General features: G+C 41.5%; 2 protein-coding genes across 2 annotated transcripts; one reads left to right on the top strand and one right to left on the bottom strand.

Moving 5' to 3' along the window:
* Nucleotides 1-840: 840 nt before the first annotated feature.
* On the top strand, nt 841-7,788 carry lias (lipoic acid synthetase). The gene is made up of 11 exons (XM_020625793.3): nt 841-1,065; nt 1,343-1,518; nt 2,574-2,667; nt 2,777-2,857; nt 3,025-3,181; nt 3,374-3,431; nt 3,528-3,656; nt 4,539-4,684; nt 4,774-4,844; nt 4,963-5,074; nt 6,977-7,788. Exons 1-11 carry the CDS (start codon nt 856-858, stop codon nt 7,036-7,038), a joined length of 1,296 nt encoding a protein of 431 aa, XP_020481449.3. The 5' UTR covers nt 841-855; the 3' UTR covers nt 7,039-7,788.
* A 641-nt stretch (nt 7,789-8,429) lies between these two features.
* ugdh (UDP-glucose 6-dehydrogenase) lies at nt 8,430-14,771 on the bottom strand. Its single transcript, XM_020641853.3, has 12 exons — nt 14,543-14,771; nt 13,189-13,350; nt 12,704-12,805; nt 12,356-12,556; nt 11,864-12,061; nt 11,318-11,465; nt 11,123-11,217; nt 10,876-11,006; nt 10,474-10,613; nt 9,388-9,479; nt 9,171-9,281; nt 8,430-9,038 (listed from the first exon to the last, which is right to left on the bottom strand). The coding sequence occupies exons 2-12, from the start codon at nt 13,348-13,350 to the stop codon at nt 8,928-8,930; spliced, it is 1,491 nt and encodes a 496-aa protein (XP_020497509.1). The 5' UTR covers nt 14,543-14,771; the 3' UTR covers nt 8,430-8,927.
* Nucleotides 14,772-15,127: the final 356 nt, after the last annotated feature.

Genomic DNA, 15,127 nt, shown 5'->3' with positions numbered 1-15,127 from the left:
TAAATGTATTTAACCAGGAGAACCAGGAGAAGAAAAAAAAAAGTTTATTATTTTAAATGTATTTAACCAGGAGAACCAGGAGAAAAAAAAATGTTTTATTATTTTAAATGTATTTAACCAGGAGAAACCTCATTAAGATTAAGAATCTGATTTACAAGAGTGTCCTGGTCAAGAGGGGCAGCAGCACAACAGAAAGTTACAGACATAAACACAGAATAATTACAAACACAGAACAACAAAAGCCCAGAGTCACATTGGAAATTTGACACACAAAAAGATAAGGACAGATAAACCTCCTTTTTTAACTGTATTGTTTATAAACATTTGTGTATATTACATAAAGATAAAGATAAACTTTATTGATCCTCCATGAGGGAAATGTTTGCGTTACAACAGCTCAAGAAAACAGGAAGCAGGAATATAATTATTAAAAATAACAAGAAGTTAAAAATCAAACATATTTACATCAGTTAAATAAAGGGAGAGAAAAAATACAATAATAGAATAATACAAGGTATTTACACTTCCACTTGTGGACATATTGGCCTGTTTAGTATTTAGTATATTTTGGGTTTAGTATTTAGTATATTTGATTTATTTAAGATATTCAAAGGAGTTTTTAATAATATCTGACTTGTTAAAAAATAGTTTTCTCATTAGAGCCCCCGTTTTTAGGTTTTTGTTTTACATTTTTACCTTCCCCCCTTGAACTTTTAATTATTTTGTCTCGGGTGGGTCGGGGTTCGGACTCGCAGGGGCTTACCTTGTTAAATACAGGTTGAATTAAAAAAAAAAAAACTCTTAATACTGAAGAAATCAAATATATATATTTATCCATATTAAACTAGTGCCGGGATGATCCGTGAACGTCGCATCACTGGAAAATCCCACTCCGCCGACATCACGCGAATGCAACACCAGACCAAAGCAGCCGCACGTCGATGTTTGTTGCCAATGACAGTCGCCCTGCTCGCTAAAGTCATGGCGTTGCTCAAACAAAGTTGCTGTGTCGCCGGTCGTTTCTCCACAAACCATCTGTGGCTGAGTACCAGAGGCATCCCACATGTGAGTAAATAAAAGAACAGAAACATCTTACACCTTACAAACACTGACGTTATGAAGTAATCTGTCACCGTCGGTGGTTAGCCTTAGTCTCAGGCCTGGAGATGCAATCTTGCAGTGACGTAACTCAACGTGATGTTTTTGTGTATCAGCTGTGGTGGCTTCACACTTAAGAGTTTTGTGTGGCACAACAAAGACTCTCAAAAGACGGATTGTGATTGTGTTAGAGTCTCAGTGAAGCTGTGGGTCCCTGAACTAACCATCAGTCCCTCCTCTGCAGGTTTACAGCAGCAGTCTGTCCACTGTGGCCAAATCCTCCCCAGACAGAGCTGACAGGAAGAAGGAGCTCCTCAGTGACGACGGGCCTGACCTGCAAGACTTTATTTCAGGGGATCTGTCAGAGAAAAGCAAGTGGGACGAATATAAAGGCAACCTGAAGAGAGAGAAGGGAGAGAGGTAAAGACAGCATGGACATTACTGCTGAAATAGTTTAAATAAAATCAGTGATGGAAGGGAGGAATTTAATCTTTTCCACGTTTAACAAAGCTATCTACTGTGTGTAAGTGTAAAGTGTTATCAGAAGCAGGTCCAAAGACCAGATCTGACCAGAACCTTATCAACAGGCCTGTGTTAAGCTGAATCAACAGGATGTCTCTTTGTGTTGTCTCTGAGGGAAATGATTAAGTGGTTGCATGCTACAGAGAAACTCTCTGACTGACATTGCTTCTTTTTTCCATCATCTTGGTTAAAGTTTTTTCAAATGTGTATCCTTTAGCATTTTAAAGTGACATTCTGCTTTTAAAAAACGGCAGGACACCCTACTTGTACATCAAATCACTTCTGTTGCATACACTTTGATGCACTTAGAGTATAGGTGGATGTAAGAGGGAGTGCTGGCAAACTCCTGCACACAAATACATCTGCAACGTGTCGGTATTTGTGCAATTTAGACAACTCTCTCTCTGCCTTTTGATTAAAAATGATGGATGAAGTGCTGCACATGGAGAAAATCCAGTATGGCATGATGGTCAATCTCAAACAATTTTTTTCAGAATCTGGCAGCCTTTTTTTGGATCATCTTGCCCGATTGGACAGAGTTCCCAGACAGTGACTGATTCTCTCTTTAAATGTTTGTGTTAAGAAATATTCTGCTAGTGATGCAATGTAGCAGAATGTCCTGCATTGTAAGCAATGTTTTGTGTTTTGTTTGTTTTTCTTTATACTCTATAAAAAAATCTGAAAATCTTAAGAAAACATGGTTTAAAAATATATATATAAGATCTGAAGTTGTTTTAAAGCTTTGATACTACAGTGTTTATTCAGATAATAAAGATTGTATCATTTTGAAACACATGTACCAAAAAGCAGTGAAATCTTGTTGCATCCCCCGTAAAGAGAGCAGGCACATCCACGTTTACTGCTCTGTGTGCCTTTGAATTGCCCCCCGGGGGACAAATAAAGTTTTTTTGAATTGAATTGAACATTTACTGAAGCGCTCTGCTGTCGTTCAGGCTGCGTCTTCCTCCGTGGCTGAAGACGGAGATCCCCATCGGGAAAAACTACAACAAGCTGAAGAACACACTGAGAGACCTCAACCTGCACACGGTGAGTCGCACACACGACAAGTGACTCTTTTAAATCCGCTAGCTTTGTGTCTGTTCCTTCTAGTTTTTAAAGAACGTGTGTGTGTGTGTGTGTGTGTGCTCTTCATAAGGTGTGTGAGGAGGCCAGGTGTCCTAACATTGGAGAATGCTGGGGGGGAGGAGAGTACGCCACAGCAACCGCCACCATCATGGTGAGTCTCCTCCCGGCACACTCTGCGGTCTATCTGAATCCTGCATCAGTTATGCTGAATCAGCAGACGATGGACGTGCACTGATCTCTGTTTGCACACATCTGTATGAATACAGTTATCCAGTTGTACATTTAGCTGAGCTTTACTCTCACTCTCTGTCTCCATAGCTCATGGGGGACACGTGTACCCGAGGGTGCAGGTTCTGCTCCGTGAAGACAGCCCGTCGCCCCCCACCGCTGGACCCAGACGAGCCGTACAACACAGCCAAGGCCATCGCAGCCTGGGGGCTGGACTACGTGGTCCTCACCTCGGTGGACAGAGATGGTAATGTGTTCAGTGCATCTTTTTCTAACTCTGCTCAAGTCGAACTTCACATCAAAGCTAGCGATGACATTCTGGAAGTCACTAAACAATGCTGACCAGACGATCTGTATTTTTCCTCTGCATGTTTTTCAGGATATTGAAATGTCCTCTAAATCATGTCCACTTCATCCACTGTCTGTCTTTTTTGTGCAGATATTTCTGACGGAGGAGCAGAGCACTTTGCTAAGACCGTCTCCAATCTGAAGGAAAGGTATCGTCATCCATCCCTTTTTAGATTTATTCAGTGTTTGTGTGTCAACATCACAGCAACAATAAATTAATCAGCACCTCCGTCCTCCTCCTTAAGGAACTCTCAGATATTGGTTGAATGTCTGACCCCAGATTTCCGCGGCGACCTGTCTGCAGTGGAGAAGATCGCCCTGTCGGGGTTAGACGTCTACGCCCACAATGTGGAGACGGTGCGAGAGCTGCAAAGGTGCTGACTGACACTACAAATCTGATCTTTGTATTTCACCGATTTATTTGTTCTTTCAGTGTTATTAAAGACTTTTGAGAAGAAGACATATCCTTAAAGTCAGAGGCAGTTAGTCTCTGTTGGGAGATAGTCCGAAAGCCCCAAGTTCTCGTGCTCTCCAGTTTGATTTGAGTGAAATCTAATCAGCACAAAAAAAGTAGGAAAATGACAGAATATCTTTTGCAGAGGGATCGGGCAACGAAATGTTTTTATTTCTTTGCAATTAAGACAAAAGGAAAAATGATCAGAATGAAACCAGAGCACTGTAGCATGTTTCAGTCTGTGCTGTTATCTGGTATTAAGCCTCTAGGAACACAAATCCACTACAGCCCTCTTAAGTCTACTATCTTCAGTCCAAATTCCAAACACTCATACTTTAGGTTTTATCAACTTTTATGATACATTTTCAGTCTTTCTTTTCCCTTTTTGGAAACGTTTCTGGCCTGTGTAAAATAAAAGGCCATGCTGGCTGCAATAATAAATATTTAACTATTTATTTAAATGAAGTTTAGTAATACACACTTTTACCAGCAGGGGGGGACAAGAGAGCCATTCCCCTCCTTAAAGTTTATATACAGGGATTATCTGTTCATGGTCGTCTGGATCCATTTTGTTTGTTAAATTGTCTCTGAGTTATGTTGTGTGCTGTTCTGTAGTCTGTCCTGTGAGGTGTTGTGTACATTAGTTTTATGTCTTTTTGTTTTAGGACTACGGATTAAAATTAACTTTTGTGCTAATTCTGGCATTATTCACATATATGTGTTGTGCTGAAATGATTAATGTGCACTGTCCTAATTCACTGAATAGATTAGATTATTGATCATCTTCCCTCTCTGTTTCCAGGCATGTTCGTGACCCCCGAGCCAACATTGACCAGTCTCTGAGCGTCCTGAAGCACGCTAAAAAAGTCAACCCCACTGGGCTCACCAAGACGTCTATCATGCTGGGACTCGGGGAGACCGACCAGCAGATACTCGACACATTGACTGGTATGTACACATGCGGCCACACACACGGTCACACCCTTCTGATCTCAAATCAGTCAATGTCCTGCTCACTCTGTGTGATGATGTTTCAGAGCTGAGAGAGGCAGGCGTGGACTGTCTGACTCTGGGTCAGTACATGCAACCCACCAAACGGCACCTTAAGGTCAGTACTCCACACTTCATGGTGTGTTTCGTCCCTTTAACAAACACAAAAGCTTTGAAAGATACACGTTTATTTGGATGATCAAAGCCCTATGTAACAATGTCTGTAATGGTTTTAGGTGGAGGAATACGTCACTCCAGAGAGGTTTGCACACTGGGAGAAAGTTGGCAATGAAATGGGCTTCATTTACACAGCCAGCGGGCCACTGGTGAGATCCTCGTACAAAGCAGGTGAGTCACTGACTACAGTTGGACTTGTTCCACTGACACACAGGATTATAATGTTTAATTGCTGTAGTAGTTGTAGTTCTGTGTGTCACATGGCAAAAGCTGTGCCCAGCCAACATGGACTTACAAAACACTGAAAACAAAACGGACAAGAGCAGCGACATGACGAGAGAAGAAGAACAAACACATGACTCTAACCAAATATTAACACTTGTTAAGTAGCTGCTTTAATCTTCAAAAACCAAACATAAAGTGTCCTCCTGCGGTGTTGGAAGACATTAAACACAAAGTGAGCGAGCTGAAACACTTTGTATGTAAACAGGTTCTGAAGTCAGTCTTCATCAGACATAAAAAAAAAAACAACATACCTGGAACATCTTCAGACATTTCAGAGAAAATCTGACGTCTAAGAGTGTGATTCTAAGTTTTTATTAAACAGAATGTCATAGATAGTAAAGCAGAAGTCCTTCCAATGTGACAAGAAAGTAAACAATGAGTTAAAGGGTCAGTGCATAAAAATTAGAAACCTTTTTTTCCCAACTTCCTCTGATGGTATTTAGACATGCAGATAGTTTGGGGTTAGGTTTCTTTCTGACACACCTGCTACCACAATATAGTAAATAGAGTTCATGCTGAAACTGTACATTCGACAATTCAGCTGCAGTAGCGTCTTGTGAGAAGAAGTCCCAGATACCCCGATTATCTACAGACCGCACTTCACAGACTTTTTCTTCAGCAGAAAAGAAAACTGTTCCGTTTATAGAAACAGTGACATTGATTCTGCAAGGACGTTATGTTGTGAATATTTTAAATACCATTTGCATGTTTTTTCACTGCCACATATAAACATAGCAAAAATAAATACCAATGATTCCTGGAGATATGATACCACATGTTGTCATTTCTCTGTTTAAAAGGTATTTTTGTAATTTGGAAGAGTGAATATTTAAAATTCCTGTGCAAAGATCAAGGTTTTAGTTTTCTCACAGTACTCCTCTCGAGCACATGGCGACCATGTGAAACAGTAAACAATATAAGCAGCTTAAGTTTGACCTGCAGTGGGTCTTCATCAGAGTAACGACTGACATGAACAGCTCTTAACAGACCATCGAGACGCTGGTCACACAGCTGATCTGCTAATGTATCGAAAAAATCTGTCATTTCATAGAATTCATTTAGCAGACGCTTTTATCCAAAGCGACCAACATCAGAGAGTAAGTACAACACGAGCACGGATCTATAGAGGAGGAAACGACTTCAAACAAACATCTTTAAGTCTGATCAGACACACAGGTAATGACAGGCGGTGCACAGAGGCAGAGCACAACGTCGACAGCTGAGTTCTTCATCAAAAACCATCCTGAATATCATCATGGTCATTATCAAACAAAACCATCATCATCATCCATACCATTGAGTCGTGTTGTAGTCAAGACCACACTAATCGAGACCAAGACATACCTGAGACCAGAGTGCTCAGAGGCCGAGGCAAGCTCAAGACATTTAGGGATCAGGACCCAGTCGAGACCAAGACCAAGGCAGGACGAGACTGAGACAAGACCATAAATATAAATTAAAAATCATCATTTTGTGTCCAGTGGGCGTCCCACTCACTTAGACCGTAACACCGGGAAGGTTGTGGCCGTAACTGGGGGATAAAAATCAAACTACAAATGAATTCAAGTGATTCCTTCTTTTAGAAAGAGGAGTTTTCCTTCTTATCACAGTGACCGGTCTTGATTTAAAATCTGGAGTCCGACCAGTCTGAGACCGAGACAAGGCCGAGTAAAAATGCTTTTGATTCCGAGACAGAGAGCTATCAAAAGCTGGTACTCTGCAGATTGAATGGAGTCACATTTGTCGGATAACATTTTTTTAAACATGCCCCTCCTCCTTTCTTCACAGGCGAGTTCTTCCTGAAGAATCTACTGAATAAGAGAAAAGTAGAAGCAACAACAGCAGAATGAAAAGCACCAAAACAGCAGCTTCTAGAGGCTCTCTTCTTTTAATCTAGCTGCCAGCAATAACCATACACATGTACAACTTCAGCTCTACATTAGTGCATCACTGTTAACTTGAAATAGATTTATCACATGTGACAAACAGGACTCATGAGAAGTACAGGGACCAATTGTTTGCACTGTTCAACCATGACGGCCCCAGAGAGACGAGTTTAAGAGAGAGGAGATCAAAGAGGGCGAGCAGAAGTTTAGAGCCTGCAGATATGAAGATCACCTGGGAGCACACTCACTTTGTGACACCCTGACAGAAGGAAATACAACTTAGGGTTAACCGCCGCTGTAATTTGCCATGAACTCCCTCCTGTCAGGGGCCCCGGACTTCAGGTGAAGAGCCGCTGACCTGTGACATCGAGCTCTGCGGGAGCTCTTTGATGTCTGCTGCTGCAGGACTGACGATTTAATGAAGCAGAAGTTTTTTTTTTGGTCTGAGAATTCTTGTCCCCACAAAAACGTGAAATTATGAATGATACTCAAATGTATGGTTGTCAGAGATCTTAAACACGGTGTCACAGCATTTTTGAATCTGTATAACGAGAGAAAGTACAGTTTGATCTTCATTGGCCTTTAACCATTTCCTGAAATTTAAGAGGTTCTGTTTCTTTAAAAGGACTTTGTCTCTCTGTGACTGATGAAAAGCCTGTTTAGCCTCAAACTGTTCATTTCGCAATGTAATAAAATATATATTTTAAACTTAAAGACGTCTGTTTCTTCTGCAAACTTAAAGGTCACATATCTCACAAAGTACACTTTACAATGTTGACAGAACACTAATGTGTCCCTAGCCTGTCTACAAGCCCCCCAATCATAAGAAAAGTTCATCCTCTCCGTCTTTTGCCTGCTCCACTTTTCAGAAAATGTGTGCTCAAACAGTCCGTTTGGAGATTTTCCCTTCATGACATCACAAAGGGCAGTAACCCCTCCCCCAGGTGGGTGGCACTCCCACAGCTAGGTGTTTGTTCTGCCCTCTGAGTCTGCCTTCTCACTGTAAACAACAGGATATGGAGCGAGAAAGCCCGAAACAACCAAGCCCTTCCAGAGAGGGGGCGTGGTCAAAAACAGCTCATTTACATATTTAAAGGTACAGACACAGAAACAGCCTGTTCTGAGCAGGGCTGAAATAGAGGGGTTTATAGGCATGATCAAATACAGGATCAGAGTGGATTTAGAACAAAAAACTTCACACACATGGTTTGGGGACCTCTTGAGTCTTATTTAAAATTATTGAGGAGTGTAATATGTGACCTTAAGACAAAAAATAAGCACGCTATCTTTTCATAAAAGAATGAATCTGCCAGTTTAATTTGTCACTTTTGGGTTTGATGAATAAGAAACAGGCACACATTAAAATACATCTTTTATTGCATTGGCATTTTAAGTAAACGGCCATTAATACAGATGACATACTGATTAACATACAGTAATATGATTTATAAAAATATTTTAAAAATAGTATAAAATTTAGTAATAATACTTGATTATACAGGACGTACTGATGGAGAGTAGACTCACATTAATAATGGACTAAAACACAGCGTTTATGTAAACCTGCACTTGAAATGCTACAGACATCAAATGTATAAAATGATTTGTTCCTATTTGTTGAAAAGTTCATTCAAAGATTCACATTCACGCTTATTTTGATCTGACGGCTCACATCGTCCTCTCCCCCCCGAGCGTCTGGTCAACCTGTCTCCACAATAAGGCGAGAACCGAACAGCAGAGCGGTCAGGCCTGAATGAAATAGTTCACCAGCGATAAAAAACAAACCCAAAAAAAAAAAAAGGTGGGGGAGAGGAATGTGTAGCTTGTCATGTGAGTTGGACAGAAGAAGATGTTTAGACTTTGGCTTTCTTGGGGGGAGGTTCGATGACAGCGTTGCGAGGACCAACGCCAGCCGGAGTGTAGGGGATTCTTGTTATCGTCACTTTCTTACCGATGGTCTCGATCTGCGGAGAGAGAGAGCAGGCAGCAATGTGATACACGACCTCCTCAAAATGGCGTTTTCCAAATGCACAATGGTCATTTTGAATGTACACAAAGTGGGTAGAATATGTGTGGTGTGTTCGCTTTGTGCTCACCTGGAAGCCGATGTTCTGCAGGTCAGCGTGGAGGTGATCCAGCACCCTGCGACCATCGAATAGGAAGGCCGGCTTCAGCATCTTCTTGTAAATCTTCTCATAGTCCAGCTCCTGTAGTGGATTAAAGGGTTGTGGGATGACTTTAAGTGTGCTTTCTTAAGATATAGAAATGTAAAGTATGTCTGAAATAAAGTTTAAAAAGAAGCAGAATTGTGACCTTAAACATGTCCCACTCAGTGCAGATGACCAAAGCATGCGCTCCCTGGCAGGCCTCATAAGGGTCAGTGGTCACAGTAACCAGCTCAGACACTATAAAAAAAAAAAAAAGACAAATGTCATTACAGAGTCATAATGACTCATCACATCTAGTGATCACCACAACATTAGAAACAAACATTCAGCAGAGTGTCTGATGAGACATTTACAAAAAAGTAAGAATTTATTTAGGATACTGAGAGCTACTGGGTTTGTATTGGTAACAGCTTTTTGGACATTCCCCTCAAAATGTGACGCAATTGACTAAAAACTACAGACTATATAAATGAAATAAAAGAAGTTAACTGTTGGCTTTGTCACTGAATAGTTAAAGTTCAGTGACTTGTTGTAGCTGACTTGATGCGTAGCCGACTTGATGCGTAGCCGACTTGATGCGTAGCCGACTTGATGCGTAGCCGACTTGATGCGTAGCCGACGGCTCGCAGTGATCACTGATAACTAATCTAATGCGAATCTAACAAATTCAAACTGGATCATTCTGTGAAAGCTCAAACATTTTACAGTTGTTATTAAAAAGGGAAACCAGCTTTAGAATTAGAGGCCAGCGTGTAAATGTGTTTTAAGGCATTTTAGTACCTGACTCACCTTTGGAGACAGCCCTGGTGGCCATTTGAGGAACTGCAGTTTATTTTGTATTAGCGTCACGATTCAGCCCCCTAAAGGTTGAAGCTTAATCACAACCAAAGAAACTAATTGTTTAATGTGACTAACTTCAATCCAATGCTGCACACAATTTATGTTCATTAGTCATACACCTGAAGGTTATTATTTTATTTTTGTTTGTTTTCTCAGATACCAGAAAACAGTTAACGAGCTGTAACAACAAAAGCTGCTGCGCCATCTGTGCGAGCTCAAACAATCTGCACACATTCAGAACTTTTGCAGCGAGAGAAGTCAGCACTTTGACATCTTTCCTAAAAACGACTTACTGATCTCTTTGTGCATGGTACTGAAAAAACAATCAAATATGTGCCTTAAATCCCCGTAAATCACTTGAAAATAAAATGCATTTGACACACACACACACCTCTTTCTGGGTTGTCCTCTGAGATGTTGGGCTGGGAGAGGTCGTGAATGATTTGTTCTTTAAGCACTTTGGGGTCGTAGATAAACAGCTTGGCGCCTTCATCCATCAGATACTTGGAGATGTAGATACTGGACGACTCCCTGGAGTTGCGACACAAACACACAGTTCAAAGTCAACTTTGATCGGCGCACATAGTTCAGCTGAGACGGGTTGGCAGGTGTTCATGTGGAGGAAAGTGTGATCAACAATGACACAGTGGTTTTATATGTGTGGAGCTATAAAGGGTTGTTCATACACACATTACCCGGTTATTGATTAACACTAAAAGAAAATACTGGGAGGAGAAGAAAGTCTACAAAAAGGTGTGGATGTAGAAAGAGAAAGACGTGGAGTGGGACGCACCTTGTGTCACCCGTGTCTTTTTTGAAGGAGAAGCCCAGCAGAGCGATCTTTTTACCAGTGACCGTGTTGAAGAGGCAGTCGATAATCCTGCAGGCGAACCGCCGCCGCTGGTACTCATTCATGTCTATCACCTGACAGAATCACAAACACAGGTTGAGAGGAATGTGAACACGGTGAGCGAATACTTTTAGAGAAAGATCCACGCTGTGTGTGTGTGTGTGTGTGTGTGTGTGTGTGTGTCTCTCACCTGCTGCCAGTAAGAGGCTACCTCAGGCAGGTTGAGGGCCTCACACAGGTACACCAAGTTCAGCACGTCCTTCTGGAAACAGCTTCCACCAAAACCTGACAAGTGGAGAAGGACATTAAAGGGACAGAAGGCCGCACTAAATCTGTGACTGTATCAAAATCAACACACAAGCTCATGTCAATCATGGTTTCTTACCCACGCTGGCCTTGAGAAACTTGCTGCCTATTCTCTGGTCCATACCGATGGCCTTAGCGACCTCCTCCACGTCGGCGCCGGTGGCCTCGCACAGAGCGCTGATGCTGTTGATGCTGCTGATACGCTGGGCCAGAAATGCATTGGCTGCCTACAGAAGCAAACACCATGTTTATATTATAAGATAACACACACACACACACACACGCAGAGGAAAACTATGGAAACTATGAGTGATCCATGAGTCAAAAGCAATTTATTCAACAGCTATTATGACCATTTCAGCGTGAGCCATGGATTTTAATATTCTTTAAATGGACTTTAAAGTGAATCAATAACAAAACAGATGCAGGAGTCTTAAGTTCATTTACCCCTCTAGCTGTTTTCTGGACTATTGATCGCATTAAACAAGCTAAATGAATATATGATTGTTTGAATTTGTCAGGTATTTTGTAGGCAAAGAAAAGAAGATTTTGGGCGGTAATCATTAAAATGAACAGAAAACCTAAAAATATTAGAACACAGAGTTGTTGCAGCCGTCACACTCACCAGTTTGGACAGCTCTGAGGACCATGTGTTGGTGGTGATGATCCGTGCTTTTGGGACCCAGTGCTCATAGACGGCACACAGCGCCCTGATCGCCCTCTGACCTTCCGCCGTTTCGTCTCCACCGATCAGGACGCGGTCCGGCTCCTTCAGGTCGCGCACCGCTGTTCCTTCTGCAAGGAACTCCGGGTTGGAGAGCACCTGAAGCAGTCGTGCAATTGATTAAACTCATGAAACAACAAATTAAAGTTTGTTTCTCATACTGGAAAAAAACAAACAAAAAGAAAACAAGGCTCAGTAATGTCACCCAGTAGTTTCTGAAGAGACCCAGGTTGTAATTATTTTTTATTTCTGCTGTAAAAACGGGTATTTTAACATGGGTGTTAGTGGGACTTCTGTAGCCAGCCTCAAGTGGACACTCAAGGAACTGCAGACAATGCCACAATGTGTTGATTTTTATAAATAGCAGAGGTTGTCAATGGACCAAAAACACACCTGTAGGTTGAGGCTGGGTTTAGTGTTGGCGTCAAATATCCGTCTGATACTCTCTGCAGCCCGGACGGGGACTGTGCTCTTCTCCGTCACGATCTTATAGCCGTCAGACACCTCCACGATCCGCCGAGCGCACGCCTCAATGAACTTAAGATCGGCTGCACGACCCTTCCCCATCCCGTAGGTCTTTGTGGGTGTGTTTACCTGGGGAGGAATAACAGCCATAGCATTGCTTTAATGTACCGGTCATGTATGTCAGATGTATTTTGTTAAGCAGGTCAAACAGCAGAAACTGTGTGTCAGTGTGTTTGTGCATCGGGGGGACGTGGTGGTGGTGGGGGGGGAACTCACAGAGATAAAGACGAGGTCTGCATCCCTGATGGCTGAGTCTATGTCTGTGGAGAAAAACAAATTCCTCCCTCGGCATGATTCAACCACCTCCTTCAGTCCCGGCTGCAGCGAGAGGAAGTGGGGAAAATGAGACAGTGAGGGTGTGTCGGTGACTGCGTAAAACAAAACACAACTCCAACAGTTACAAATGTAATACGAGTTCTCGATGACTGGTCATTCACGCTAGTCATGATGACATAATACCCTGTGGTGGCTGTTGCGACACCGCGCAGCCTGGAACTCATTTATGTTTCATTCAGCCCATGACGGAGGAGAAACAAAGGCTGAAACTGTTGCCTAGATACGTGATATCTAACTGATTAACTGATATTAAAAGGTCGTTAATGAACCGGAACGCTCCTTTCTGACCCTCTGATAAGAATGTTATGGAAAACACACATCAGTGAAAACGTTTTCTTTGATGAAGAAGTGTATCGAGATCATACCTCGTATATGGGCAGGGTGTCGGAGTTCCAGGCTTTGATGCGCGACTCGTTGACATCCACAACGGTCACGGTGATCTCTGGACACATATGGGCGATCACACTACACGTTGGGCCTCCGACATACCCAGCTCCGATGCAGCAGATCCTCTTTATCTGGAACATCTGCAAACATACAAAGAAGGAACTCAGATGACTAAAGAAATATACTTTTTTTTAGATTTATTTTTGGGGTTTTTATGCCTTTAATGTAGAGATGGGACAGCGGAGAGAGAGAGAGAGAGAGAGGGGACTGACATGCTTAAACAGACATCCCTCTTTAATAAAGGATTTTTAAACGACATCAGAGTGCCTCAGTCTTTCAGTTTAGACCGCCTCTCCACACTTCAAACTTTGTTTGTCATCAGGACAGTCAAACTGTCTTTTATTAGCTATTTAACTTATACACAAATATGATAAATCAGCAACATGTTCTAAGCAAATGTATCAGCCTGACTGTCTACAACCATCCTGAATAAAAGGGCCCTTCCCTGTAGAATAACTTTTCTTTCATCCACTACATTTTTATATTTAATATTCTTAAGAGTTTCTCACTTTTAACACAGTTACTTCCATGGACTGAATCTCGCTCTATCATAAAAGCCAGTTTGTTCATTTTAAATAAACCCTTTGTGTTTCATTTAGGACATTTCTGCGCCAACCTCATATATATATATAAACATATATATCACAGATTCACTTGCTAAGACTTTGAAGCTTTAAAAACTGGTATGTTAATAATTAAGCCCCATGACAAATACATAATTGGAACCTTTTTTGATCATGAAATCATGCTTTGATTTATTTCTGAGCCAACCATATTAAATATTTAGTAACCTTTTTAACTTTTCTTTAACTTCTGTAATATTGAACTCATCTCTTTTAAGTCATCATTTCTTTTTACCACTGGGACATTATCTAAAACAGTGCATTAACATTAGATATGTTACTGTGCCTAAAACATACACAGGCTGATCTACAGTGGAGAAGAGTTTAATTAAACACCCCCCCCCCCCCTGCTGTCTTCACATGTAATGGTTTCCAGGTGCACCTTTATAACCTGGCAGAGAAAATAAAGAAACCTTTCATAGCGACCAGCCACGTCCAACCTGCATGAAAAAAAAAGGACCTCTTATCCCAGATATCTTTCCTTCCAGCTAGTTGATGTTAGCTGTGCTCCAGAGCTCACAGTGGTAACATTACAGAGTCACAGCATCATAACTTTAGTTTGTGTCTCCTCTCTCACAGACGAGAGAAGTCAAATGAATGGACGTCTGTGTGCACCGAAGCTAGCAGCCGATAGCTAACGTTGCATTACCTTTGCCAACTCGACAGTGGACTGTGTAGATTATTTCAAGCTCCTCTCTTTTTAAAAAAAATGCGTCGTGTAGAAACAGCAGCTGTCGCTTCCGGAGTCGCTGCTAAAGCTGTAAAATATGTGAAAAGTATTTAACTCGGGTAAACCAAAAAAAAAATCACAGCATCAGAGCTTCTCCGATAACTTTATCAGCACTACCTCTGAACTGAGGCAGTTTTGCCAAGGTACACCAAGTCATTTATGACACCCCCCACCCCCCAGCCGGCAGCTCGAGACACTTCCGGCGCTGGACTTTCAGAGTAAAAGCACGTGATCGTCGCTGTTCTGCTTCTGCCCTTTTAAATGTGTTACTTTTAATTATGTAATTCAATTATCGTGGATGATGCATTCATTTTAAAACGTGTTATTAGGTAAAGTGAATATTCAGCTTTTAGACATTTTTAAACAGTATTATACTATCTCCAGATACTCTATTAAAGATGTTCAGAATCAGAAATACTTTATTAATGATTTAATTAATGAGTTGATTGAAATTGTCTTTAGGTCCTGACAGAAATGAATAATTCCTGTGTTATGAAAAAGGAA

Source organism: Labrus bergylta, chromosome 1, assembly GCF_963930695.1.
Source record: "Labrus bergylta chromosome 1, fLabBer1.1, whole genome shotgun sequence".
NCBI classification, from domain to species: domain Eukaryota; kingdom Metazoa; phylum Chordata; class Actinopteri; order Labriformes; family Labridae; genus Labrus; species Labrus bergylta.
The sequence above is the reverse complement of the archived record's forward strand: the minus strand, read 5'-3'. Positions and strand labels throughout refer to the sequence as shown.